Raw genomic sequence first — 26,545 nt, forward strand, 5'->3', positions numbered from 1 at the left:
TATGCCTCATTGGCTCAGGCAATGTCTCTGTTTTTCGGAAATCTGCCCTGAGGAGAAGGTAGTTTTAAATATTTGAGAAGAAGACAAAAGTTTTTTAGTGTATGTAATCTATTAAGATGTGTAGTTCATGGAGTAATTGAAGATTTAATCCAGAATCTTGAGATGATCAGGTTTATCGACCCTAGTAGAGTATTTGAGAATATTAATTTTGGAATATAACTATTTGGACATTTTTAAAATTGGATTTTTAACTGATATTTTATTCTGTAGGCTATTAAATGAGGAATTCTGAGGATTGGCTGACAACTGGTGACAACATATTCCACTTTTTAACAGTGGAAAAACCAATACCTTCCTTTCCTGTAGTAATTTGTTCCATATGTTCTTAGAGACCTGCTTTATGGTGATTCATATGGGTGAATAGGATACATGTTGGGAACTGCTAAGAACAATCCAGCATGAAGTTCTACCTAGACTGTTTTTTTTTTTTTTTTGATCCTTTTCTGAATTTAAAGGAGTAAGTCTAACTCAGCATTTGCTAAGTGGTGTAAGGAGATTTTGCTGCATGAATTGCTTGAAATATTACCATAGTCATATTGTCTCATTTACTATTCCTATTTCTGTAAATCAGGAGAAATTGCATTGAGGACTATAGAGACATGCAATTTTGTTGCTGTAGAGTCAGTGAAAGAAGAATTAGGCCTACAAAGTTATTTTCCATTTGAAATGCTTCCAAAAATATGGAAAATTTGGTATTTGGATACATGTGTAAGGATGACAAGCTTCTGAAATATTTCATACTGAAGTACCAAATTGTAATCCTGCTGACTAGACAATCAATTTTTTTTTTTTCTTACAAGGTAGACAGCTGCCGTATGAGGAAAAGTTTAGCTTGTTATTCCATAACAATGAAAAGTTTTCAGTAACAGCTGGGAAAAGCAGATGGTCATTCCTTAAGTTTCCATAATCACAGTATAAATGGGATGCCATAAATTAGTAGAGTGCTTAACTTGTCCTCCTCATACAATTTACACACATTATATGTGAAGAGTAGACATATGGGAAAGTGCTTGACATATTTTTATGTTTTCTTTTTAACTTGCAAGGTTATAATGCTGCATAACGTTTATATGAAAAACTGTTAAACAACTCCTCTTTCTCCTGCATGTTTATAATCTTCATATATATGTGGACTGTTATCCACCCCTCCCATCTCCTCCCCTTTACCACTTAGCTGCTGCTTAGGCAAGCAATGCATATTTCACTCTTTTAATTTTTCCTCATTAGTCAGTTATCCAGCCCTGTGTTCCTCTTTATTGCTCTCTATTGCCCGCCATCAATTTTTCAATATCTTCCCGATAATAAAAAGCCCAGAAAAAAAGGACCATATTATGGCTTCAGCTAAACAGGAAACAAGCAGAGAGAAACTATTTCCTGTCTCATTGTATGATTCAAACTGCACAATTCAAATTTATTTGTTTCTTTGCACTACTACTCTGAGGATCTTCCAGCCTTGCTGCTTTTCTGTTTTTTTCTCTCTGCTGAATTAAGTGAACTCCTAAGTTGATGTGAATCCCTCTTGAAGTATTTGGAAAGCAATGTTGTTTCAGTTTATCTGTTTGACTGTTTAAGTGAATGGAGCCAGGTCAAAGGAGGCTTTACAGAGGAAATCAGTGGGAAGTGGAATGATAGCAATGATGAAATATATACATAAATGTGTACAATGGAGGTACCATTAATTTAGGAATAATTCCCACTTGGAGTGAAATGGGTACTCAGTTCAGATTTATCTTATGATCAAAAGAAATGGTAAAGTCTCTAGCCTTAAATAGTTTGGTACAGGCAGAAAGGAGATTGAAACAATTCAAGAGGAGAAAACGTGTCTCTGAGAGTGAGCAAGAGAAACACAGGGACCATGATACAGCAATGCGCTATGTTTTTCTCAGTCCAGAGCTGTATGTAACTAAGCTAAAAGGGCTTGACAAAGCAATCAAGGAAAATATTTTTTTAGATTTATGTATTATAAGCATAAGTATATGTCTTTCTTCACTTTGCTCTTTGCTAAGTGTGCTACATACCTGTACAAAGGGCATGCATTGTACTAATTCATTTCAATCCATGACACAAGGTTTCTGCAATGAGGGCCTCATAGGTACCAAAGGTAGCTGACAGAGTTATGTTAACATAGATGGGAAGGAAGGGGAGCTAACCAGAGATTCATTTGCACCCATTTTTGAGAAATATGCAGAAGGCTAGCTCAGCTAAGTAGGAGATGCTGTTAAAAGGGACAAAAAGGTAAGCAAAGTTCATTTGTGATAGAAAGAGGGAGATGTTGTGTACAACATGGTAGTCTGTGATACATGACAGGAGCAAAAATAAATATAATCAAGAAAAAAACTAGTGGAAAAGTGATTTTATATTCCATTTCTGGGAACAGGGCAGCAAAGGATAGAAAAGGAAAGATGTAAATATTTCTTATAAAACATTAATTGAGATGGCCATAAAATTCAGAATTCGACCCAAAGAAGCCTAAAACATGAGCACTGTGACAAAAAACCAAACCAAAACAAAACACAGAAAAGAAAACACAGAAAAGAAAAACATTTCATAGGTATAGGTTGCAAGAATTACTGGGTCAAACAAGTTAGAGCGAGGATAAATAAGGAGAAACACGCATATGTGGGTGAGCCCAAGCAAGACTGAGCTCTCAGCATATGGAAAGAAGGATGAGAGTATGTGTAGCCAGCAGCGCAGCAACTGGGCCATGTCCAGACTGTTTCCAAATTAAGAGCTGAAAATCAAAAGAATTAATACTCTGGTGTACCACTAAGGAAGGCAGCCTGCATTCTGTGAAGTAAATTTGTGGTTGGAGCGAAGGGAATGAAAATATGATAGTCCTAGGTTTTCTAGGGCTTTCAGAACCTCAGTAGCCACTTTCCCTCTTAGAATGATACTTTGTCATTCATCATTTCATGTTGCTGTATTTCCTTCAATCTATCTGCAGGCTATGTGAGAATGTTTTCCTGAAGACTTGTTTCAATATGTTGTCAAGATTAGATTTTGCTCCATACTGTATAAGCCACAATATCACATGCAACACTTTCCCTTTATCTAATATTTTAATAGCTAGATATAGGTAGGAGATAATGGTCCATTCTACTGGCTAGATGGCAAAATTCCCTGCCTAGAAGCTTTTTGCCAATTTATTTCTTCAAGCACAAAATTATATCGATGACTGCTTTTCAGGTGGGATGGTGCAGACTGACAGTTCAGATGCTTTGTCTTGCTTCCAAAATGTCCTCCAAGCAGGCAATAAGACTCTGGAAGACAGATTGATAGGATGTCCGTCCTGATGACAGATCCTTCTGAGACCTTTAGCACTATAAGGGTCTGTATCTCCAGGCTAAACCAAAAATCTGAGGCAATTAGCTCTGTGTCTAAAATAATCTTGTCTTCTGTGTATTAGATACAAAGGCTCACCTTTGACTTCTCACAGATTTTATCTGTGGTTGGTGCAATCCTTAAGCTGTAAAGAACATTTGGGAACACAGTGTTGAACTGTAGCAGGTTGTGGATCAGAGTCAATTCTCTGGAAAATTAGCTCTTAGGGTAATTAGCAAGATACAAGAGAAATATGCTGCAGCCAAACCATCAAGTTTAGAAGAATAAGGCTTATTACAATGAATGAAGTAATCAGCAATCTTATAAATTTTCTTGGAGTCCAGCGTTCTGGCACCTGTCAATAACCTTTGCTGGTAATAGAACTCAGACAGACCTGCTGTAGAACTCAGGTAGAACTGCCACTGTAGACAGTAATGGGCTGACTTCCCCCCACCCCCGTGATTAGTCTGATCTGTTGGAAATATGGATATAAGTGATGATGAATCGTATGTTCAACACTTTCTTAATCTGTTCTCAAAATCAGATTCTACTTTTGGGTTCGTTGGTGGCAACAGAAGTAATGCAATAAAATAAGATAGTTTTTTTTTTAAACTCTAAAGCATTAAGATACTGTTTAATAGTGTTTAGTAGAGAATATCATTATATTTGAAGTGAATTTTTGGAAGGCAAACTAGCAGAGTTGTTCTGTTCTTCCTTCTTCCGAAACTGTGTGCCCCAATAATCAACAGACCCAAAACCCTTCCTGATGTTGTGCTGTAATGTTGAGCTCAAGGAAAACATTTGATGCTATTAACTTTTTATCTTAGCTGATCGTTTAAATACCTCCAGGTTGGAGTGTGGCACTGTCAGAAAGAGAGGCAGATTGTGGCATGGGAAATGCAGCTTAAGATCATGAGTATTCACGTTGGCACTAAGAAACCCTGAGCGTCTTGACTAAATGCAGTACAACAGTTTAATATGTATTTGTTTGTTTACAGAGTAGCAGAAAATTTGCTCTTAAAAGTGACTGTATAAAATTATACCTAGTTGCCCAGTAGATGAATTCCATGTGCGAGTCATACCTGCCTGTTCTGGTGATATATATTTTTTTTTCCTACTTATTATTTCTATTGGTCCTGCTGAGCTTAGCAGAGCTGAGAGACAGCACACTGCATTCTATTATTTCTTGAGCGTCACCCACAGAATTGTTTGTTATGTTCCACTGAGTTACACCTGTGCAACCCAGTTGCAAGCTATGGGACCATACATTTTTACAATGAGAATAGACTCTGAAGATAACAGGGGTTTTACTTATGCAACTAGAGGCATAATGTGTCTTGTGGAATGCTTATTACTAGTGACAATGCATGAGAATGATAGAGCTTGTCTTTACAAGACTCAGCCAAGTTGCAACGCAAGCAGCTTACTTTTTCACTTGTCCACTGAGTCCGTTTGAAATGCAAATCACGGGAAAACATTGCTGTTTTTATACTACCAATTTTCAGTACACAGGACATTAATAGAAAGACTGATTACTATCTTAATGACATTTTTATGATCAGATTGGTCTACTTGGTTAATGCAGTTTGTTTTTTGACAGTTGACATTTAATTCAGTAGATTTGCTGTTGGACAACCACTCTCCTCCTTGTACCACTATTTGTGTGTATGTATGGATGCAACACAGCTCTATTACTGAACTAGCACACCTTCTTTGACAAGAATTGAAGAATTTAATAGTGCATTCTTGTTTCTTTATCCTCTTATCTAGCTGTTGTTTTGGTCTTTCAACTTTTCACCTGTGTTATAAGTAGCTGCAGAGCAGACTGAATATCCATATCCAATGCTGTCATTAGCATTGATCGTTGGCTTTCTCTTACCTTTTGTGGAAAGCATGATTTAGGGTTTCTCAAATATTCCTCACTGAAAACAAACAAAAACCCCCAAATCTTTCTGCCTTTTCATAAATCTTATTGATCAAATATGAATAGAAATTAATGGAAAAAAACAAAACAGGAAGAAGCAATAAAAAGGATGAATGTAGGAAAAAAATGAGCCAGCCAGGAAACAAGCCAACCACAAACTCCCAAAACAGGGAATCTGTAGGACCATGAGGAAGACAAAGGATTCACTAGTTAAGAATGTTAGGAATAGAGTAATGTTGAAGAAAAACGTTGGCTTTTGAAGGTCTATATAAATTAGAGACAGGATGGGAATATAAATTCCAGCTGTGAATTGCAAGTGAAGACATTAAGCAAAATTTTCTGTTTACTTCAGCATGCTTATTTTTAATTATATTTGAAGTCTATACATCCTTGATCTTCATTAGTTTGACTAATCTGCTTGTGATTGTTGTTTGAGGAAGCTTTTATTTATTTGTGTTATTTTCACAAGCTAGATCTCATTTATTCAGAAGTACTTTAATTTCTGAATAAATTACCTTGGTATCTAAGAAGTACTACCGTAATTTGAACATTTTTGAATGGAAAAGGGGACAGAAAAATAACACAAATAAGAGATTTCTTTTTCATGTGCAGAAACATTATTATTTGAAAAAATATTTATTGATTTTTAAAATAACTTTTTTCCTTCTGAAAATTGTAAAACTTTAAAAATATCTATCAATGTATGAGGTCTGGAACTTTAAGAATGGAGAAATAATTAATTATTTGCTCTTCTTTAAAAATATAGGAGAAGGTCTTCAATGAATGTAAATGCTCTGTCCTTGTAGTCCACAGACCTGTGCTGATTTACGCAAACTGTAGAGACTTATAGATTTTCTCTATGGGGCAATACTTATCACAGTTTGTTAAATGGTTGTTTTAAAGGATCCCACAGAATATGTAAGATAAAAGTGAAAATGTTTTAAGTGTAAAGTTCTGAACATTACAATTGGTGACAGAAGGCCAATCAATGAGACAGTAATCCTATAAAAATACAGAAAGATCAGATTGCTTGTAGAATTAGAATTACTTTAATATGGATGCATGGAAGGGGATAGCAAAGGAGCTGGAAACATTCCATCTGCTTTGTCTAAAAAGTGATTAGATTGTGATCACTTAGTCCAAGAGGATAGAAATGATACACAATTCTGCCAGAACAAGACATGCAAATTGGATCAATTAAGCTTTGAGAGCACTCAGACAATCTGGTAGAGAAGTTTACATGCTGTGTCAAGTGAAATTTAGCAAAGATCTGTCTTGAATGCTGGGGGCAAATATTACAGGGATTTAAACTTTAATCTCCAAGAATGATACGTTGTTTTCAGATTTGGTTATAAAAAGAAAATGATCAGATACTGTAATAAAAAAGTCCTTTAGGAAATGTTTGATGGTATACACAAGAAATATGACAGAAATTAGTAGCACGAATCTTAGCTCAAATATTTGAGGTAGATGAGAGTAAATTCAAATGATTGATCTTGTTTGCAGTTAATGGAATAAATAATGTTAATAACTCATTTACCTTCAGATTGACCACAGAACTTAAGAAATGGGGAGTATTCTTATAAGGAACTCATTGTCTGCTCTATTTTTACTGAATGGTAGTTCACTCAGAAGGGAAGCAATATGAAAATGATCATTAGATAAAAGTGCTCTAATTTCATCAGGGACCTTCTATGAATTCAAATTATGTACACTGTGCAAAACCTTTTGTAATTGCAAAAAGACATATTGTATCAGATAATCAGAGAGCTCTTCATGTAAAGCCAGACTTCTCACTATATGTGAAGTACTGGAACCTTCAGAAATGAGTTTCTGAACGAAAAGTTTGAACACTTTCAGTAGAATCCAGATGGCTTTCAGAATTAGTAACAGGTCTGAGCAATTTGAATTTTAATGTAGATTCAGCAAGCACACAGGACCAATGTAGAATAACACCTGCCATTCAGTAATTTCTCATCGTTTGGTCATTGATGGGCCATAAATTGGTTATGTCACCAGCATTTAATGGCAGTGACTAAGAATCACAGCAAGAATGTTGCAAAAACGAAGAATACACAACCCCCCCTTCCCCCCCCCCCCCCCGGTATTAGTGTTGTAGATGCCAAAAGTCATATCTATGGCTTTTTTTAGAAAAATGATGAGTGAATTTCTATTTTAATCCAGAATATCTTCACTCATCGTTTTAAATGTCAAAATATGTTTTAAGGAAACAAGGTGTAATGACTGCATATGAATGTGATGAAATTGTCTGTATTAAACACTCCTCGTACTGACCAAAATAAGAAAAGGAACAATAAAAGCACTGCCCTTCATATACAGCTGTTAAAATCCTTCTAAGCTAGTAGGATTTATATGCAATTAACCTAGTATCGTACAGGCAGTTTGGCAAACCGCAAGGCAGTTTGGTTTGGTTTTGAAATACTAATGCGTTATCATCCCCCCACCCCAAATGTTTTCTGAAAAGCAACACAAAACACAGGCATTAAAGGCATTTCTTTCCATGCTTTTAATCCTATAGAATAAAAAAATGCCTCTCAAAATATGAATTACTACCTGGAGAGCAGTCTGGTTATATCTGGAGGCTCTGATAGACCTGCAAATTTTAATGATAAGAAAAAAAAATTAAGAAGAAACCAAACCTTTTAAAGCATTTATTCACAAGGGATAACTTTAAATGATCTGAACAATTTAAGACAGACTTTCAAACATCTGTATTTACTGTGCATGCCCTACTTTAGCTTGTTCTGAATGCTGAACACCTACAGTGTGAATTTATGCAATGGAATCACTTAAGCTTTTAATATTGCTTCTTATAGTTGGTCTGTGTGATGCACATTGCTGCTCATTAATGTACCCTTCCTTTGCGCAGGCATTAAGACTGTAGTTCAGAAAGGTGTTTAGGCATGTGCTTTGCATTAGGTACCCACTTTGGTGAGTGTTAAGCAAGTCTCAAGAGCCAGAGAAGCATAAAACACAGATTTAGTTTGATGTAACACAGGGTTAAATTTTCTTACTCTTAGGAGTAAATTTTGAACAGTGGCCTGTTAATTAACCAACCAGTATATATGGATTCATGCATATGTATATTACAAACAAACTCTTTTTGGGGAAAATAAATGAGATAAATCACCATAAGTGAAATATGTAGAAAAAGAAACTATGGGAAATTGTCCTATAAACTACTGAGAAGAGACTAACTTATTTGTCACTCCACGTTTCACCTTACAGAAATCTATGCTGAAGTGCAGTGTTAGCAATTAGCAATAGTAGTTAGCGGAAAGCACTAGAGAAATATTTAGGGTGTTTAATCAAGCCAGACTGAAAAAAGATATTAAATGAAAGGTAAACACTTTGGCAACAGTAACTTGTGTTTTGAGATAATAAATTAACCAAAGGATTCTACTGCTCTTTTTAAGCAAACTTTGCATTTTAAGACATAAGACCAGTGTCTACAGGAAGATATCTAAATACGCATTTTGCTAAAGCAATGGTCATGCATTGGTTTCTCATGTTACACTGTCATATTTAGCAATGACGTATAAATGCTTCAGTACAGATTTTCATTGCTACCCTTTTTATATGAAATCAATTATTCATATTAAAAACTTACAGTACAATTTTATACTCAGTTCTCTTTCTTGCTTTATTTCCTTGACCCACTCTCAACTCTGAGTTGTTGTTACCATGCCCACATCTCCCCAAGGACTAATTATGTGTGTTATGGGCGTTATGTCAATACTTAATTTTGCACTTTAAATCTGGGAGTAGTTCCATAGATCTCAGTGGGAATGCTCATGGGATTAGATTTGTGGAAATACTTTGAGGTATTTCTGGATAACATGAAACATGTTATCATATATAACTGATCTGATCAGATAAACAACTATTTGATAGCTTGTCAAGTTGACTGTAAGCTTTGCAGGGTAGAGAACACTAGCTAATTCCTTCATCCAAACATATAAAACTCAAAGAAAGAGAATATGCACTTAATTTAAAAGAAGCAAAACCTAATAACAAACACTTATGCCTGGATGTGTACATTATCATTGCTGTAAATAAAAAAAGAGAGATGTAGAATGGCAGAATAATTCTGTTTTGTTTTAATAGTTTCATAAATTTTATTTAACAGGTCTTTTTTTTTCAGGGAATTAAAGGCTAGTGTGGCTGTGGACCCAGTTAATTACATCTTTTCTGTATTGTAAATCCTTCATCATTAAAATGATCATATTGTGCTGTCTGCTGTAGTCCAGTACTTTATAAACTTCTACAGACACAATTAGCCACAGTAATTACTTCAACTGCTTTATGGTTACACATTTTACAGTTTTCTTCTAGCCTATTATGACTTCGGTACTTCCCACTAACATACATGGTAAGATTACAAGTGGATTTTCGTAGTATTAAACTTCTAAGGGCAAATAAAATTTCAGACATAGATACAACATAAAAACAAACCAAAAACAAAAAGGGGAAAAAAACCCTCTACAGCCTCCAGGAATCTACTTCTTGGTATTAATGTTCTTTGGAAGCAGGTCCCTATGAGGAAATCATTATCAACCAAGCAGCGCTGCAAGCTATTTCAGAGAGTTGAAGCAGAAACAGGATAATCACTCTAACTGTAGATCAGTAGTTTGACAAAAAAGAGACAATACGGGAGGTATAGTGTCTACCCTAAAAACAAGGAAATTCCGTGTAAGTAGGTATCTGGTCACAGAAAAGACTTTAATACCAAATAAATCTTTGTCTGTAAAATATAGTATTATTGATACAGATGTTCAAACAAGAAGTGTGTGTGATTGCTTACTTGTTCTGTGCTATTACAGATAATTCTTTAGATTGCAGATTTATACATGAAAAAATAGATTCTTTAATATGCTCTAGCGGTTGAAATCCCAGAGATGAATTATCATGACTAAGTAGAAAAAAAGTGATACAGGAGAAACGACTTTCCAGTCAGCATATTTACATTCTTGTTTTTATTTCCAAAAGTAGGAAAAAAGTAAAAGCACTCATTTTTATTATTATAGGTATACACATTCTGCTGTTACCTTCCTTGTCTCCTCTCCCCTCTCCCCTTCTCTCCTCTATCACAAGGTAAAGTGAATTCTCTGGTCATAAAAGATAAACAAACAAATAAATAAAAAGTCCAGGATTTAAAATCTTAAATAATTAATAAAAAGAGAAAATGTCTTTTTTAGTTATAATGTACAATGCCATAGAAACATAACATTTCTGCATCAGTGTAAATATATGTATACATAAATTTATGTATTCATCCAAGAAAAGTGTATACTCAAGATAAATAGTCCTTTTCTGTATATGTGTTAATATCATGTGAGTGGAGACAGTTTCCTGGGTAGTGGGGGAAGTAAGAAGGGAAGAACAGTGAAGCTTCTTGAAAGCTCTGTTTCTGCAAGCTGCTACGTGTGTGCAAACCTTTTCAAGCCCATGGACATCTGCTAGTCCAGAGACATTCCCCCATGGAGTAGGGCAGGGTCCTTGGCATTTATTTGTCATGCTACATTTTTTGTGTCTGTTCACTTTCATGAAGAATACAGGGGAAGAGCATCCTTACAGAATTTTATTGTACAGCTGAAATGGAGAGCAGTGACTTCAAGAGATTTTTGCATTATAACTTCAGTGATTCTTGGCAACAAAATGAATCAAATCACTGGACCATTAAATACTTTGGTTTAGTATATAATAGCAAGTATGGTGCATTATAAATAGACATGGACCATGTGATAATACTAGTGGCATCTTTGGAAGAGAACTTAGTCTTTTGCCTGGATTAGAAGTAAATGCAGAGACCCAAATGTGAAAATAATTATTCAGTAACTTGTAAATAGAATTTCATTCCAGTGGTATTGCCACATGATTTAACTGTTATAGATACTTGCATAAACAAAGTTTGAGTCATTGATTTGTTTAATCACAAGTTAAACCTATTTGGGTAAAAACAGAAGCAGTTTTTATATGTTAAGTCAGAGAGCAAATCCACTACTGTATGGCTTAAGTGTAGCAGTGATGCAGTTTGATTATTGAAATGCTCAGAATGAGTACTCCAAGAAATACATTCTGATGAATTCAGAGTGCTTTGCAAAAGATTTTGAATATTGAACGAGTCTGTAAGTATTCCAATAGCCATATTGTTTACATATAGCGAAAGGCCTGATTCAGGCAAATCCATTGTTCATTGCGATCCATTTTCCCCATTCTAAATTTGAAGCAGGTTAATATCTGAAAAGTTTCAAGTGCATGTGAGGGAAAAGCAGGTCTTTTTTTTTTCCATTCCTATTCTAAACATGTTATATTGCCTGCAGGCCCTTGGTGGTGCTACAATACAGTATTGTTGTTTTTTTTTCCCCCAAAAAAATTAAATATTATGCAATTAGTATGTGATGATAAACAGTATGCAGATGGTTTTTACCTCCCAAAGCTGCCAAACTGTCTTTTAAGAGTGTGAATGACAAATAGTCATTTTGGAGAGTGACAGGACATGATGATGGCCCATTAAAACTCCTCAAGAATACTCAGCTGGCTACATATGCCCACTCAGCTCCATCTATAGTAGCAGCTGCTTCTGTGTTCTTCCTGAAGCTGCACTAATCTTAATGGGCTGGCTGCACAATTCCTTGTTGCCACAGGGCATTTAGTGCTCCTATTAATACTGGGAGGGGGAAGGCATAGTTTTATGACTATAGCATCTGCTAAGATTGGGAAAGAAGAGGACACAATAAGGAAATGTGTGTGTGTGTGTGTGTTTGTGTGTGTACATGATCACTGTATTGCTATCTCTCTATATATAAAGAGCTGAATTATATATATATACATACAGAGAGAAAGAACACTCTATAGACACAGCTGAGTATTATTAAGAGAAGAAACACCATAAAAATATGATGTGGTTGCTCTTATCACATCCAGTTTTCAGTATTTCCTATTAATTATTCAACTCACTAGCCTTTAGATGACAGTACCTCTTATTCCTAGGAAAATCTTTCATCTGGACTTTGTATTTCACTTAGAAGCCTTGAGGGCTTACTTAGATTCTAACTGGAATTTTATGAAGTGTACATTTTAGAATTTTGGTACTTCTATTGTGAATTTTGTTTGAATAATAATCATCAAGGAATTAAAGAAGTTTCAGTGCTTTCTTTCTCTCTCATCCCCTCTCCCCCCTTTTTTTAGAGGCTGGCAAAATTAAATATTCACTTCACTTCACGTAGCTGAAGTGAAAAGGATATTACTCCCTGTATTACCCCCTGTAGATCAGTCACTGAAGAATATAATGGCTACATTTTTTTTTAAAATCAAACTCTCCTAACCCTATCTCTGAATCTTTTACTTGGGAAACAACACTGGCAAAGAGGGGGACAATAAAGCCTAACTGCTTATTCCAAATTTGACCATGGGAGACAATAAGTCTGAGGAAATTAATAAAATTCTTACTATTTTAATTTCTGAGACATTTCTGGACACAGAAACATGCATTCTGTAGCAGAGAAAAGAGTTCAGAAACTACATTAATGGGGCAGATAAATTTTTGGCAAGAGTGATGCCTGTTTTATTCAGAACCAGCTGACTCTATGCTACTCTCTATGCCCATCAGTCAGATTTCTTTTCTTTGTTTCTCTGGTTCCAACATCTTAAAAATGACAATTTAATTTACACCCTCTGATTTTTCTTCCAGAATAGGCTTTATTTGGAGTAGCAGTAATACACCAGTACTCCAGTAAAATAATACCTGACCAGATTCAGTTTATAAGCCCTACGATTCCTGTTGCGTTAAACAGAGCATGAAAAGAAAATGCTGATAATGTTATACTGCTTTACTCTCAATTACTGTTCTAGGCTACATTGAAAAAATCAGCTCCACTTTATCATTTTCTTTCATTTGTACTTTTTTCATTCTTACTTACTGTTTCCTCCTATTTGAACTTGTAGTTCCTCCTTTTCTCCTGTTCCCTGTCTCCTCTGCTCCCTCACCTTCCTTCAAGCTCTTTCATCAGTCTGTTCCCCGTTGCAGTTCTCTCCTTGTCACCCAGAATTGTCCATGATCTTATCCACTTCGGTTTGTTCTCACCTTTTTTACAATCTCACAGCTTTCTCTCTCCCCTCTGTTTCCTTTATATTTATTTTCTCTCTTATCCTATGCTTCTTTAATCATGCAGCTTCATGTATGCCTTCACTGTAGATAGAGGTTCATTCTCACTGACTACATACACACTCTTGAATGTAAAGATCTCTGAGGCCCAAATTCACCAAATGACATATGATTTGCCTGCTGGAGGGCTATAAAGGACAAGCAGAAATGGTCTCACATGAACATTTGCTTGATACGTGCCTGGTCCAGCAACCTCCTTCTACCCACCTGCCTTTGTGGTGATACTAGGCAGATATATTGGCTTATGGTCATTTGTAGAAGGATGTTAGTATTACCTGATGCAAGATAAAAGGGGACTTGGAGACACTCTTTGAGTTCAGGCAGCCTATAAAAATGATATTGGATGTAAAGAGAGATCTCAGGAATGTCTTGGCCTCAGACCCTTCATCAGCTCTTAGGTTTCAGTCAGCTCCAGTGCACTGTAGATGTAATTTTGGGGGTGAAAAAATTCTAGGCTGATTGGGTTTTGAGCAGGCCTGTGTTAGATGAATATACTGTGGTTATAATATGGTCTATGGCACAGGACCTTGCTGTGTTTCCACAAGACTACCTCTGCTCTTGCCTGACAAGGAGAAAGTCTGGAGGCAACAAAACAATGCATTAAAAAAAAAAATGTATGTCAAAGTGGCGAATTGTGCCATTGTGGCACAGTTGTTTATATTGGTTTCCTACTATATTTATAGCATTGCTGAGACAAGGAAGCTTTGGCAGCATTATAAGCATATACTCCCAAATTCCTTCTTTTCAATCTGCTTTTAATTAGAAATATTAGGGTTTGGGGTTTGTATTTACTCCATCTCTTGTCATCACTATCGTCTGTTGCACTGAAAGCTCAGAACAGAGACCAGTATCTTCCTTTCTGAGCCCAGGATTGTACTACAGTTTTACACAAATTCATAAAGCTGAAAACAAACAAAAGCCCTCCAGGAGCTCCTTTATTGCTTTCTCAATGTTTCTTGGACAAATGATTTCTATAAGAAAGTCATTATCACCTGAGTAATACTTTCACAAGTGCCTGGGTGTGATATGAATTATGTGAACTGTAAGTCTTTGCTAACATCAGTAAACTGTTGAGGAATCTGTTTCTGATCCTCATGATTTTTGTAACGAGCCTGAAACAGAAATTCAAAAAGCTGTCTTAAGTACCTGAGCACGCTGTTGGTATTGACAGATAATTAGTTTCCAAAAGTTACAGTTCTACAGCTCCCTCTGAAAACAACAATAATATCAATAACTAATAGGTGTGTGTGAGGCCCGTACAATTTGCAGAAAGGTGATATGTTTGCAAATCAGATTTTACTTAGATGCTAAATCCATTATCTATACTGCCTTTTAGATAGTTGTTATCTGCACTGAAATTGTTCCAAATCAGCTTCAGTGGACCCTCTTGAACATTAACAAATATAGTCTTATATGTTTAAAAAATACAGGTACAGATATCTAGCACATTATGAATCAACACAATTCAAAACACTTGCTTCCAGTGATAATTTGAGGGAAAAGGGCTTTCAAAACTTTATAGCTGCAGCCAAATTAAATAGTAAACCAAAGAACAGAAGTTTTAAGAACTTGGACGTTGTGATAAGTAAGATTTAAAAGAAATAGCCAAATGAAGTCTTCGTTTGAAATCCCCTACTCTCCTTCATCTTCTGACAATTACATGTTTAATCTCTATACATCTGACAAGTTTCCTTTCCAAATCTTCCCAGTAAGCAGTGGGAGGATATCGTTGTGTGAGGACATAAGCGACTTCCTCCCACAATCAATTTTCAGTTGTTTTGTGATAATAAGTTATGGTTATAAAATAGACAAAGAGACTGTTTCTGGCTTGGTATTCTTTCTTCCTTTGTCCCTTTTTTCTTCTCTATTCCTCCTAGCTTTTAGGGAAAATGCAGGAATAAAGTTGCAATTGTGTCAGTTTCTCATCACCAAGAACTACAGATGCCTTAGCAGTCATGTGGAGGCATTTTTCATTCTACTCTTCCATTTCTAATTTTTCACAATAAGAAAGGAAAGAGTGTAGGCAAGGTAACACCTCCTTAAGAAGACTTTGTAGTTGTTCTGGAAACAAGTGCACATTTTCTTGTAGTTCAAGGGAGCTATGGAGCTAGCTTGTATTGAAGCATCTCATGTTTGCTCTGTCTATTTCTCACTGTTGCCTCTGCAATCCTCCTGGTCCTGAAAACCCTGCAGCTCCTCATATTCTCTTTGTCTCTTTCTTCTTCACCCTGTCTGACCCTGAATCTGTATACTCTGAAAAAAAAAATTAAAAAAAATTAGCCATGGTGGCACAGTGAGGAACAGCTGCAAAGATAGCTCTTTGGGGAAGAAAAAGGAGAAGAGAGGCATACGAATACTGTATCTATATTAAGGGCACCCAAACTGAAAATCAGAGAAAATAGCAAGCCTCACATTCAGAAGTCAAAGAGATCATTGCTGGCCAGACAAATTGCTTCTAATGCAGTGCAGTGTCTCTGCTTACTGATAAGAATAAATTTCCTTCTCTATTGAAAACACTGCATTAGCATACCTTAATGGCAGGTGATGCAAAATGATGTCATCATTGGCTGTACAGATCTGTACCTACAAATGGACTAAAGCCAGAAACTACTGAGTATCAGAGAGCTTGAAGGAGATGGATTAGTTAGGTTTCAGTGCTCCCTAGAATAATCATGATCCTAAGGAATCACATAAACATAAATGCATTAGATGAGACCCTATACTGGACGTTAATTGCTGCAGGGCCAAGAATATAACTGAGGACAAAATCTGAATCATTATGGGGTTTACAGCAGTGGTGTCTTTGCTACCAAGTGTCTAAAGAACTCTCACATATATCCAAGTAAGCATTTGCTGTAGCTGTGGGGAGATTTAGTGCTTGATTATGAGAAGATTTGAGCACCCTCTTTCCAGCTTGATTTCAGAGACAGTGTAGGGCACTCAGAAAGTTCTCTTCCACTTAAAAAAAAAAAAAAAACACCCCTCTAATAACTAAAAGAACTCTCTGCTCCCACAAGGCTCATGTGATTTTTCTTATTAGATCTGTTCCCTCTCTGTTAACCTTCCTAAGACTTCAAAAGTTATCTTCCTGTTAAAAATGCATCTCTCTGCAAAAGCTTGCTGTTTCCCTTCTCTGTTCTCATGTACTCTTGTACACAGTGCACCGCAGGGAACACAACACCAAAACATTTGAAACCTTTAGGTTAAATGGTTGTGGAATGTAGCAAAGAAGCAATGGGATCAGCATATAATAATTGGATCAAGAACTGCATGTTGAGGGTAAGGTCACCTGAAAGCCAAGGCAAACGAGAGTGACCATCATGAATAGATATTTGCTTGGAGGTGGCAATGGATGGAATAAGGTGGAGGAAGTACATCCAGTGCTTTATCAGTAGCACTCACCTTTCAGAAAAAAAGGGGTAGAAGGAAGTTCATACCTCTGCACTACGGCCTAAATTACCATCTTCTCATGCAAGAGCTTGTGAGGGGCACAAGGGCAGAACATTATTTATTTGAAATATTTATTACAAACTGCTCCTGAAAGAATACGTACCTATTCCCTGGTGTCATTGCTAAATATATTTTTTTTCCCTTCCCAAACACTCCCAAACAAGCAAACAGAAAAAAAAAACATGATGCAGAGAGATTTCTAAAGCCAGCATTACAAGTTAAGTAAGGTGGTTCCTTAGAATGTGAAGTTCAAAGTTAAAAATATGGCTAATCTGAATTCACACTGGTGGTAGCAGAGCTGGCAGTATGGTCCAGAACTCTTAGGTCCAAAAATCTTGTTAGTAGTTGCAAAGCATTGATACATCTGCATTAATGATTTTGAAGATCACTGTACAGAAGCATTATTGAAGAGAAATAGAGCAAAGCTGATCCATAAACTGCCCAAACTTAAATCTGGATTCCTTCAGCATAGTTTATTTTTGTATTGTTCTCTTGTCTTGTACTTTTAGTTACCTCATGCTGACACTAAAATACACATAAAAAATGTTCAAACAAATTCTTTAAAGGGTTTTATATAGAATTGACAATACCATAGTGCCAGAAATGAGCTAAATATGTAGCAGTATAGCCTTCCCTGGGGTTAAGTAGGTAGAGAATGGTGCTTTACTAACTTGAGCACAGGGCCAATATTGCTTTTTAAAGGTTTAGTAGAACAAAGTGTTGTGTATGTTTAAAAGAAGTACAAATAAGTTAGTTCATCCAGAACCTCAACCTTGGAGTAACAAAGGCCATTGCTAATCACTTAACTAGTCCATGGAGTAGCAGTTTTCCCCGAAGGCATCATTCCAAAAAGTGCCTTATGTTCAGCATTTCACTCCACGGTACCAACAACTGTAGTGAAATCCGTGAGGAGATTTACGGACCTCAGAGTGGGACTCATTAAAAACAATGTGTTAATCAGAGAGCCACTAAGTGAGGAAATGGGAAATGCTGAAGCTTCAGAATTCCTTCTTTCTCCGGGACATGAAAGCCTTAGTCAGTTCTTCTTTGAGGATTTACACCTCAAATGCTCTCCCCTGAAGGTCTCAGACTTTTCTTTGGAAACACTGTTACAGAGTTACTCAGGACAGGGCTGGATGAAAATGCAAGGTGGAAGGGAGGCTGTGCAGCTCTGCAGCTGCAACCATGCGGTGAGACCCAGGGCCTGGATGCTGCACTTTGGTGTGCTGATGACGGAGGCTTCAGCCACCAAGAGAGCTAGCCTGCTTTCAGCAAGTCAGGACAGGGACTTGGGTCCCTTCTTTGTCTGAGGAGATCCAAATGCACATCTCTAATCTTATAGGAAATTGCTCGACCTGAAAAACTGCTGGTTATGATGGTGTCATCTGCTCTTTTAGTCATCCAACGAATTCTTATGTATGCCACAAAAGATGGAATAATTTTGATGGGGAGAATGGGAGCGTCTCAGTCACCACAGAAAGACTAGTGCTCTGTCAGTAATGGGATACGGAGAAAACTGAATTACTTCAAGAAGATGAAGACTTTGAATCTTATATTCCACGACTTAATTTCTTAGATAATATGATACCCAGCATTTTAGAGCCTAGACTATTTACTATCTAGGATTCTAGCTGTATAAGGGAATCCACTCAGTTCCTCCCTAGCACACAGGAGACAATGCACCCTGAAGTAGGTCTTAAAAAAAAGAAAAAAAAAAGAAAGGAAAAAAATAGAAAGGTAAAACAAGACGAAACACAAGCCAAACAGATTTTCGCTTGCCCAGGTCACTGGTCCTTTGTAAGGAAGATGGGTCCCTCTTCCCATCATGTTGTAAAAAAATAGCAAGAGGAACAGCTGTCAAATTTGTGAGATGAACTCTGGCATACTTTATTGAGTCAACAGCTGAGGAATACCCAATGCTGTGGATCTTGAAAGAGCCTGGGTGTGAGATACATTTTACCTTGAGCTGCTTGTTAGTGTCGGCACTGAATGTTCCTGAATCTGACTAGAAGCAGGACTTCAGATGCTTGGGGACTTCCACCAAAAAAAATCTCAGGCCCTTTAGATATCTCAGGAGTGAGGTAGGAACAGAATGAGGATTGATAAACTGTATTTTGAAATAATGTACCTAATCTGCTTTAGACATCCTAGTCCTGTTTTTGGATCCAGCCCAAAGCTCAGATTCCATTTTTGTTTTAAGAGAGAGTGCACTGTAACTGCATAAGTATGAGATACCCAGACAGCATAAGTGAAATAATGTATAAGAAATAGGCAGCTTTTTACCCATCTGAAAAATTCAAAATTGATCACCTATTCTTCCCTACTGAAATAGGAAAAGCTTTTGCAGCTGTGCTAAGTTATGCCTGAGATAGCAATTTTCTGCAAGTGTATTCTGAAAGTGATTACTATCTCAGTGATACTCCCAGCTGAGAGAAAAAATGTTAGTGGAGGAAATTACAATGATGATGACAGTAGAGTCACCTCCAAGCTCAACATGATATGGAGTTAGGGCAGGTCCAAAGGAGATAAGAGCCATAAAGAATCTGAGTGTCTTTAACATTGTCCTCAACTACTTACAAATAATAATCATTCTTTAACAAGCCAGCAAGTACTTGGAGTTTTACTGATGTTCTTTTCTCTTGTACCATATTAAATTTTGATGTGTGTGGTTATTTAACATGATTATCCAGATCAATTACATTGCTGATACATATTTGAAATATATATGAGAATTGCTTGAAACTACATTCTGTAAAGGGAAAGTGAGACTCGGTAGGTAGAAAAGAACTGCAAAAAGCTGTGGAATCTTGTTCTGTAACTTAAAAGAGCTTGTATGCTCAAAAGAAAGTTCCCTTATGTAAAGCAAAGCTGCCCTGCAATTCTAATGGGAGACACATTTCGACACACTTTTTTTCTGTGCCTGCTACAAGTAGTCCCAGAGAAACTACACCTGGCATGTCATGCTGTTCAGTTCTGATGGTGTTAGAACATTTTCTGGTCTTTTGAAGTTCTAGAATTGTATTTTGATATGCCTCACTGGCTCCAGCTATGCTATGAAATGTAGATGCGGCATATAATTATCTCACTGTCACATAGTTGGAGGATAGGTACAGTTTTTGCTTTAAGACAAGCTTTGAATGATGTATAATCATGCTGAATATGCTGAATTCATTCCTGATGCATGGAGTGGTGTGACTATTTCCTAAGTGTTTATTGATCTGTATTTCTTTACTGTATTGTAAAACTGCACCTTCTTTAACACTTCCTAGTTATCTGTAGACAGGCAAATATTCTAATGTTAGATACTGGAAAACAAGATATGGAAGTGAAGTTACCTGTCCATTATATGTAGTGAGTAGTGAGTAAGACTTCAAAATTGGCCAATCTATTTTAATCTATTTGATATGTATTAAACACTACACAGTAAACACTAAGGAAATGAGTATGTAGTTTGTCCACATATGCAAGGGAGCAAAGAAACATTGACATTTAGTTTATTGTGACATTTGTTTGAAGTCTCACCCTTCAGTAGGACAGTAAGTGGAAACCAATAAATTAGTTTAATTTAGATATTATAAGTAATAAGTAATGTTTATAATCGTGTGTGTGTCTGTGTGTGTGCGTGTGCAGCCATGTGAAACTCCAGTTTGAGAAGACTATAAGATAATATAAAATGCATTTGCAAATGATATTGTTTGCAGAAAAGAATGAAATTTTCTTGCTCAAAAGAGCAAGCTGACAGATTCTAATAGTCTTTCACATGCCGTGCACGATAAACATTCAGCTTGTCTTTCCAAGAACAATAAAATTTCATGTACTACTGCTCGACATAAGAATTACTTTTACATATCTCCATGTCACTGCCTCTCTTGTAAGTTAATCTCATCTCTCATCAATTTTTCACCAGCTTCACTCTGATGTTGATAAAGGAGATGGTTCCATCAAATACATCTTGTCAGGCGAAGGGGCAAGTTCCATTTTCATTATTGATGAGAACACGGGGGATATTCATGCTACAAAGAGGCTGGATCGAGAAGAGCAGGCCTACTACACGCTCCGAGCACAAGCACTAGATAGGCTGACTAATAAACCCGTGGAACCAGAATCTGAGTTCGTCATTAAGATTCAGGACATCAATGACAATGAGCCAAAATTTCTGGATGGTCCTTACACTGCTGGAGTTCCTGAAATGTCTCCTGTGGGTAAGTGCAAAATATACTTTTGGTGTTGTGGGAAATTTGCTTCTATTGCTGTTTAAAAATTTCATTATTTTTTACTAAGCTACTTAATTATCTATGAGCCACCTGCAACAGTTAGATATTTCCAGACTTAACTGGAAATAACATGCTTGATTAAGTATTTACCCTTCCCAAAATGCTGTGAAACGCAAACAGCTATGGGGGGATTGAGATAAGCATTTTATGGTGTATTTCTCATTCCAGTGGCCAGAGGCTTTGTTTTATAATTCTCATTAACAATAATAAGTTTCATACCTATGCTATGGTACTCAGAGGTAATAACATATCATTTTGTTCAGATAAGGTCCATTCTGAACAAATTCTTCAAATTTCTTCTAGTGCATAAAAATTCTGGTAAGTGTTGCATATACTGGTATCAGTTTATTGTGTGTATTCTCTAACACTTAAATCCAGCTCTCTGGGAACTATGTGCATTTAGCAGATATTGTGGTCCAATCTGAGAATGTTTTAAGATTCCTGTGGAATCAGAAAAGAATGACTTGTAAACATTTCAGCTCCTCAGTTGGAAAAGCAGTGGTGCTCTTATTCCTGAAATCTGCTGTCTCTTCACCTAAAGGGACAAAATGCTTACCTGCTTTTAGGTGCCAGTGTTCCATCAAAAGCTGGGTGATTTAGCCCAGATGAGAGTTTGGCCCAGAGAGATTTTGATGAATTATAGCTTATCTGAAGATATAAATGCAAGCAAGAGGTTAAAAAAGCAGATGAACTTCAGCTACTTCAGTGGAAACACATGTATTGGAGCACTTACTTCATGTTAAAAAACTTGCATGGTGATTGAAATTAGGGGTTTCTTTGACTGATTTTAAACTATATCAAAAATTGATACTGTTACAGTAAGATTGCCTGTACAGAATTTTCTGCAGTTTCTTCAATACCACTTCCTGTGTTTTTTGGTCTCTAAAAAATGCTTCTAAATGAGAGAGAAAGAGAAAAGAAGAATCTTACCTGCCTGAATGTGGTGCAGCAATCATTAGTCAGCATTGCTTTTACATTTGAAACTCAGTTTGGAAAAAGAGAGATTGATAACCTAAGACTTAAAAACCTAAATATTCAGCCCTTCAAATATTCGTTCTGTAGAAAGTGTTTTGGACTAAGTAGTCTCTTTCTAGTTTGGGAGATTTTTTATGTTTACTTTAGGACTAGGTTATTTTACTTTAGGACTGGATTATTTAAGTGAACTGTGGAATGTAGCAACGGTTAGGTTTTTGAAGTATCTTCCACTTTTATCTCGCCTCCTGAATCACAATATCTCCACCTTTCCCTCTTGCTTTTGTGACTCCTGCCTCATCCTGTACTGACAAATTGGCTTTTGGACAAATACTGCAAATATACAAGATTTATCGACACACAGATACCCATGCACCAGTTCCCCACCCTTACTCCATCTGTTCCAAAAGTACAATGGGAAGCAATTCTTGGGGAGTTTACAATGTACATTGGAGACCATAGAGAGTGTTCTTCAAAGTAATCTATTTTTGTATATTTCATTGATTCTTCACCATATAAATGACTGAAAGAAATTCTTTCCCATACTGATTTCAGCACCAAATAAATATTCAGCTTAGGTGGGTTCTTGTGCAAAATTATTCTTAACTGAGACTTGAGCATTCTCGAGGATCTGTACTGACTAAGGGCAATTTCCCCATCCTGAGCTTCCTGAAATTGTACATTTTAAACATCTTCTTGGTTTCTATCACACAGCTACAGAATACTGAATTATTATTGGATTAAGGTTCACCATTAAGTGCTTGCATGGCATTTGTTTTACATAATCACAATAATTCATAGTTTATTCATATAACACAATTTTTAATTAAACATCTAGAGGATTCATGAAATATTAAGGAGAAACAAAGTCTCTCTCTCTTATTTTGTTTAAAATTATATCCGTGACAAAGATTCCTTAACTGGGTATTAAACAAAATGAAAGAGATCACAGGATTATAAACCCAGACTAATTATCAAACCAGGAGAATTATAGCCTTAAGCCTAAAGGATGATTAGGCAAGTATAATGATTCTGCATTATATTTGACAAATATTTTAGGACATTAGTGAGAGGCTAACTGAAGCCACTCTTTTGTATTATTTCAAATAACTTCTGGTCAGGTTATAAAAATTAAATTATATTTGGGTCAAGTCCAATTATATTGATTATCCTGGGTGAAGGAAATATCTTGATGTCTTGTAAATCTATTCATAGAAAAGACTTCAAAGATATGACTTAGCTGAAAGTCATAATTTTAGGGGGTTTAAGTATTTTTAAAAGTATTCCTCTTGCACAGAGCAGAACCAGAACATACCACTGCATGTAGGGATTAAAGTAGGTATAATGGATACCTGGATAGTAATGATGTACTTCTGGTAACAGCTGATATCACTTAGAAATATGACACTGTGGAATTATTTTGTGTATTACACATGATTAATTTATATTTTCAATAACTGACTGGATTTAAAGGTTATTTTTAATTATTTAGTGAGGTTAAAATTCGTTTTATAAGAGTTTGTGCAATTTCAAAAATAACATTTCCGAAGTTCATCCAGTTTTAGAAACAAGTTTTCCCTTAGATAGTTTCACCGATGTTTAAAAGACAAGCTCACACAAATATTTCATATGCAAACTCATTTAAAATACTTTGGCCAAATACCACAAGAGGTACTAACAAGCTTTTTAAAAAATTCTATGCACAAGCTTCTAAAATTATAAACTCGGAGATATAAAAATGATCCTTTTGAAAGATCTGTAATTCAAAATAAATGTCAGCAACCACGTCACCTTTGTCTGACCCTACCACAGAAAAGGTGGATCTCTGTAATATATCCTAAAGATCACTAATTCTTGATTTAGATCACTAATTCTTGACATTCTGATGTGTGAAACATCCTTTGATTAGCAGCACGCATTTCTCTTCAATACTTGCTTCAGTTGCTGAAAAAGTCTATGAAGTTGCTTCATGTAGGGGTCATTTTAATGAACTAACATTTTAGCTTTGCTACAAAGTCATAGATAGGTAGGGAAATCCATCCCTGATAGAAAAAAAGATGCTGTCCCTCAGTAAATAATCTCATTTTATATTTCTGATCCCTATCAGATATACAGGAGCTAAGATATGTTTCAAGTTGTTATTGTGAAGCTACAGGTTATAGCAGGTCATACACAATAGTTCAGGGTAGGGTTAATGTCCTGTTTACACCTGCAGTCTGGGGCTCTGAACAATACTGATGTAAACAAGATTCACCAGGACATCCAGTTTGTTAGATGGAATGAAGGTGGGGTGCTGTTTGTAGACTGTCCAATGTCACCTGTCAGTCCTAATTTTGGAAACATGCAAGACAGCTGTATCTGTGTTATCAGGTAAAGACAAAATGTTCAGTAATAAAAGAAGAGTTAATTTCAGTGCGGAAACACAAACTCTCCTTTCATAAAATGATGTTGTAGTTGGAACTACTGTGCAACTACCCATTTTTCCTCAAGCCACAGGTTACTGACTCTACATAGATATCCACAGAGTGTTCTTGGTTGCATTTCTCAAGGAAAATAAATATATTAATTTAAGAAAAATCCACTGCAAGAAAAATTAGGACAGCTCTGTGTCACAATTCCTCTTTTGAAATCTGCTTCCTCTGGGAAAATCTCTCTAGAAATCTTACCATAATAATCTTTCTATACGTTTTGTTTCCTTGCAACCAATTTCGTAAACATAGTCTTTTCACATAGTTAACATACCTTATGTTAGCTTGCATATTCTCCCTCTATCAAAATCTCCGTCAGCATAGAACTCTTGCAACTCAAAGTTTTTGTGTGCAACTGATAGAGAAATAATGATAATAGCATCTCTTTTAAAAGATCTTTCTCTCTCATGAGTCTTGAGACAAGATGATTAGGATGAAGGGACTGGGAAAGTATCATCCAAATTTTTAAGCTGCTGATTAGACTCAAGTGGGATCAGTGCAGAAAGATTTGGCATTAGAATTTCTACCTTAAAACTTTTCTAAAGCAAATATGTGTTTAATGAGTTGAATATTCACTTTAGGAGAGAGCAGGTTAGATTTAGATACTGGATTTATTCCTCTCACGAAATGCAGAAGCTTTGTTTGCTATATAGTAGATTTTTACAGCAAACAAGCACTTCTAAGCTTGCAGGATTTCCAGAGTTTCTGTGTCGAGGTTACAGAGCTTGTAATTTCTTTGATCTTGTATTGGTCTGGAGTCCTTGCAAGCAGCAAGAGCAAGAAGCAAAAACTTAACTGTCTGTGAGGTTTATAAGCACTTTTGCCAATATTTGCAGACATTGTAAGCTTCGTTGGCAGGGCTTAGAGACTTTGTAAATGTGGTAAGTCTGATTTTCACAAAGAACACAGGATGTCAAATAGCCATTATGATATCCTTGTACTCAAAACCTGCAAACTCTGGGAAGTTCAATATAGGTCTCTGTATGAAATTACATTATAGACCTATCTGTAAAATCAGTTTGACATACTGAATCAAGGCTCTTAGTTACTGGTGAACAGAGAAAATTGATGTATTTTCCATAACTGATAAATGGCTTGATGGATTAACTACCAATTTTCTTTTTAAACTTCCATCTACTTAATAGTTACATGTGAAATTTCAGGTTGAGAGTAACCTTCTTTCTATCCAAAAATATTAGACAGTCCACAAGACAGAAAAAATGCATTTAGAATAGAATTGTAATCATAATACTTTGTCATGGATACTTCAGGAAGAAATATCAGGAATGTGGTTTGGCTAGACCATTTTATGAATGAAGCCTTCTGGTCAGAATTAACTGAGGCAGGTCCCATCCTCTGTAATCTCTATCATTTCGTGGAGGACACTTAATCTTGCCTCTCTCCAAACTTTCAACCTGGTCCCAAGACCCATTTACAATCCTCTACATTCCTGAGAATTGAGATTCTGAGGAAAATGGATGAGACACTTACTACAACAGGCATGAAAAATTCTACCACTACTGTTTCCTGGAAAAGTCCAAATAATGCTGACAGGAGTACAATTTATCTTAAATTCAACCTGGACACTTGTTATTGCAGTTTGTTCTTAAAGAGTGATTTCTAGATTTGTTGCTCTCATTTTCACATGTCAAAAATGTATCCAGTTGGATAATGAACTCTTTCTTTAAAGAATGTTTTTAGAGCTTTTCTCTAATCTTGTGTCCAAATCCAGTCTACCAAGGAATCTGATCCTTTGTTAAAGACCTTCACTGGGCATCTGCCAAATTGCTACAATATCAATTTGCAACTTATTCTCCAAATGGGATCCTCACCTGCAGAGTGGAAAGTCTCAATGTTCTAGCCAATCTGAAGGGAGAAAAAGTAACCG

At 36.2% G+C, this 26,545-nt stretch overlaps 1 protein-coding gene across 1 annotated transcript in view; it reads left to right on the top strand.

Annotated features, from left to right (window-relative positions):
* Nucleotides 1-26,545, top strand: part of CDH7 (cadherin 7) — a 73,662-nt gene that overhangs the window by 10,209 nt on the left and 36,908 nt on the right. The window contains exon 2 of the mRNA XM_013942363.2: nt 20,851-21,145. Coding sequence (XP_013797817.2) covers nt 20,851-21,145 — 295 coding nt within the window. The remainder of the gene's footprint in view (nt 1-20,850; nt 21,146-26,545) is intronic.

This window comes from Apteryx mantelli, chromosome 2 (assembly GCF_036417845.1).
Source record: "Apteryx mantelli isolate bAptMan1 chromosome 2, bAptMan1.hap1, whole genome shotgun sequence".
Lineage (NCBI taxonomy): Eukaryota > Metazoa > Chordata > Aves > Apterygiformes > Apterygidae > Apteryx > Apteryx mantelli.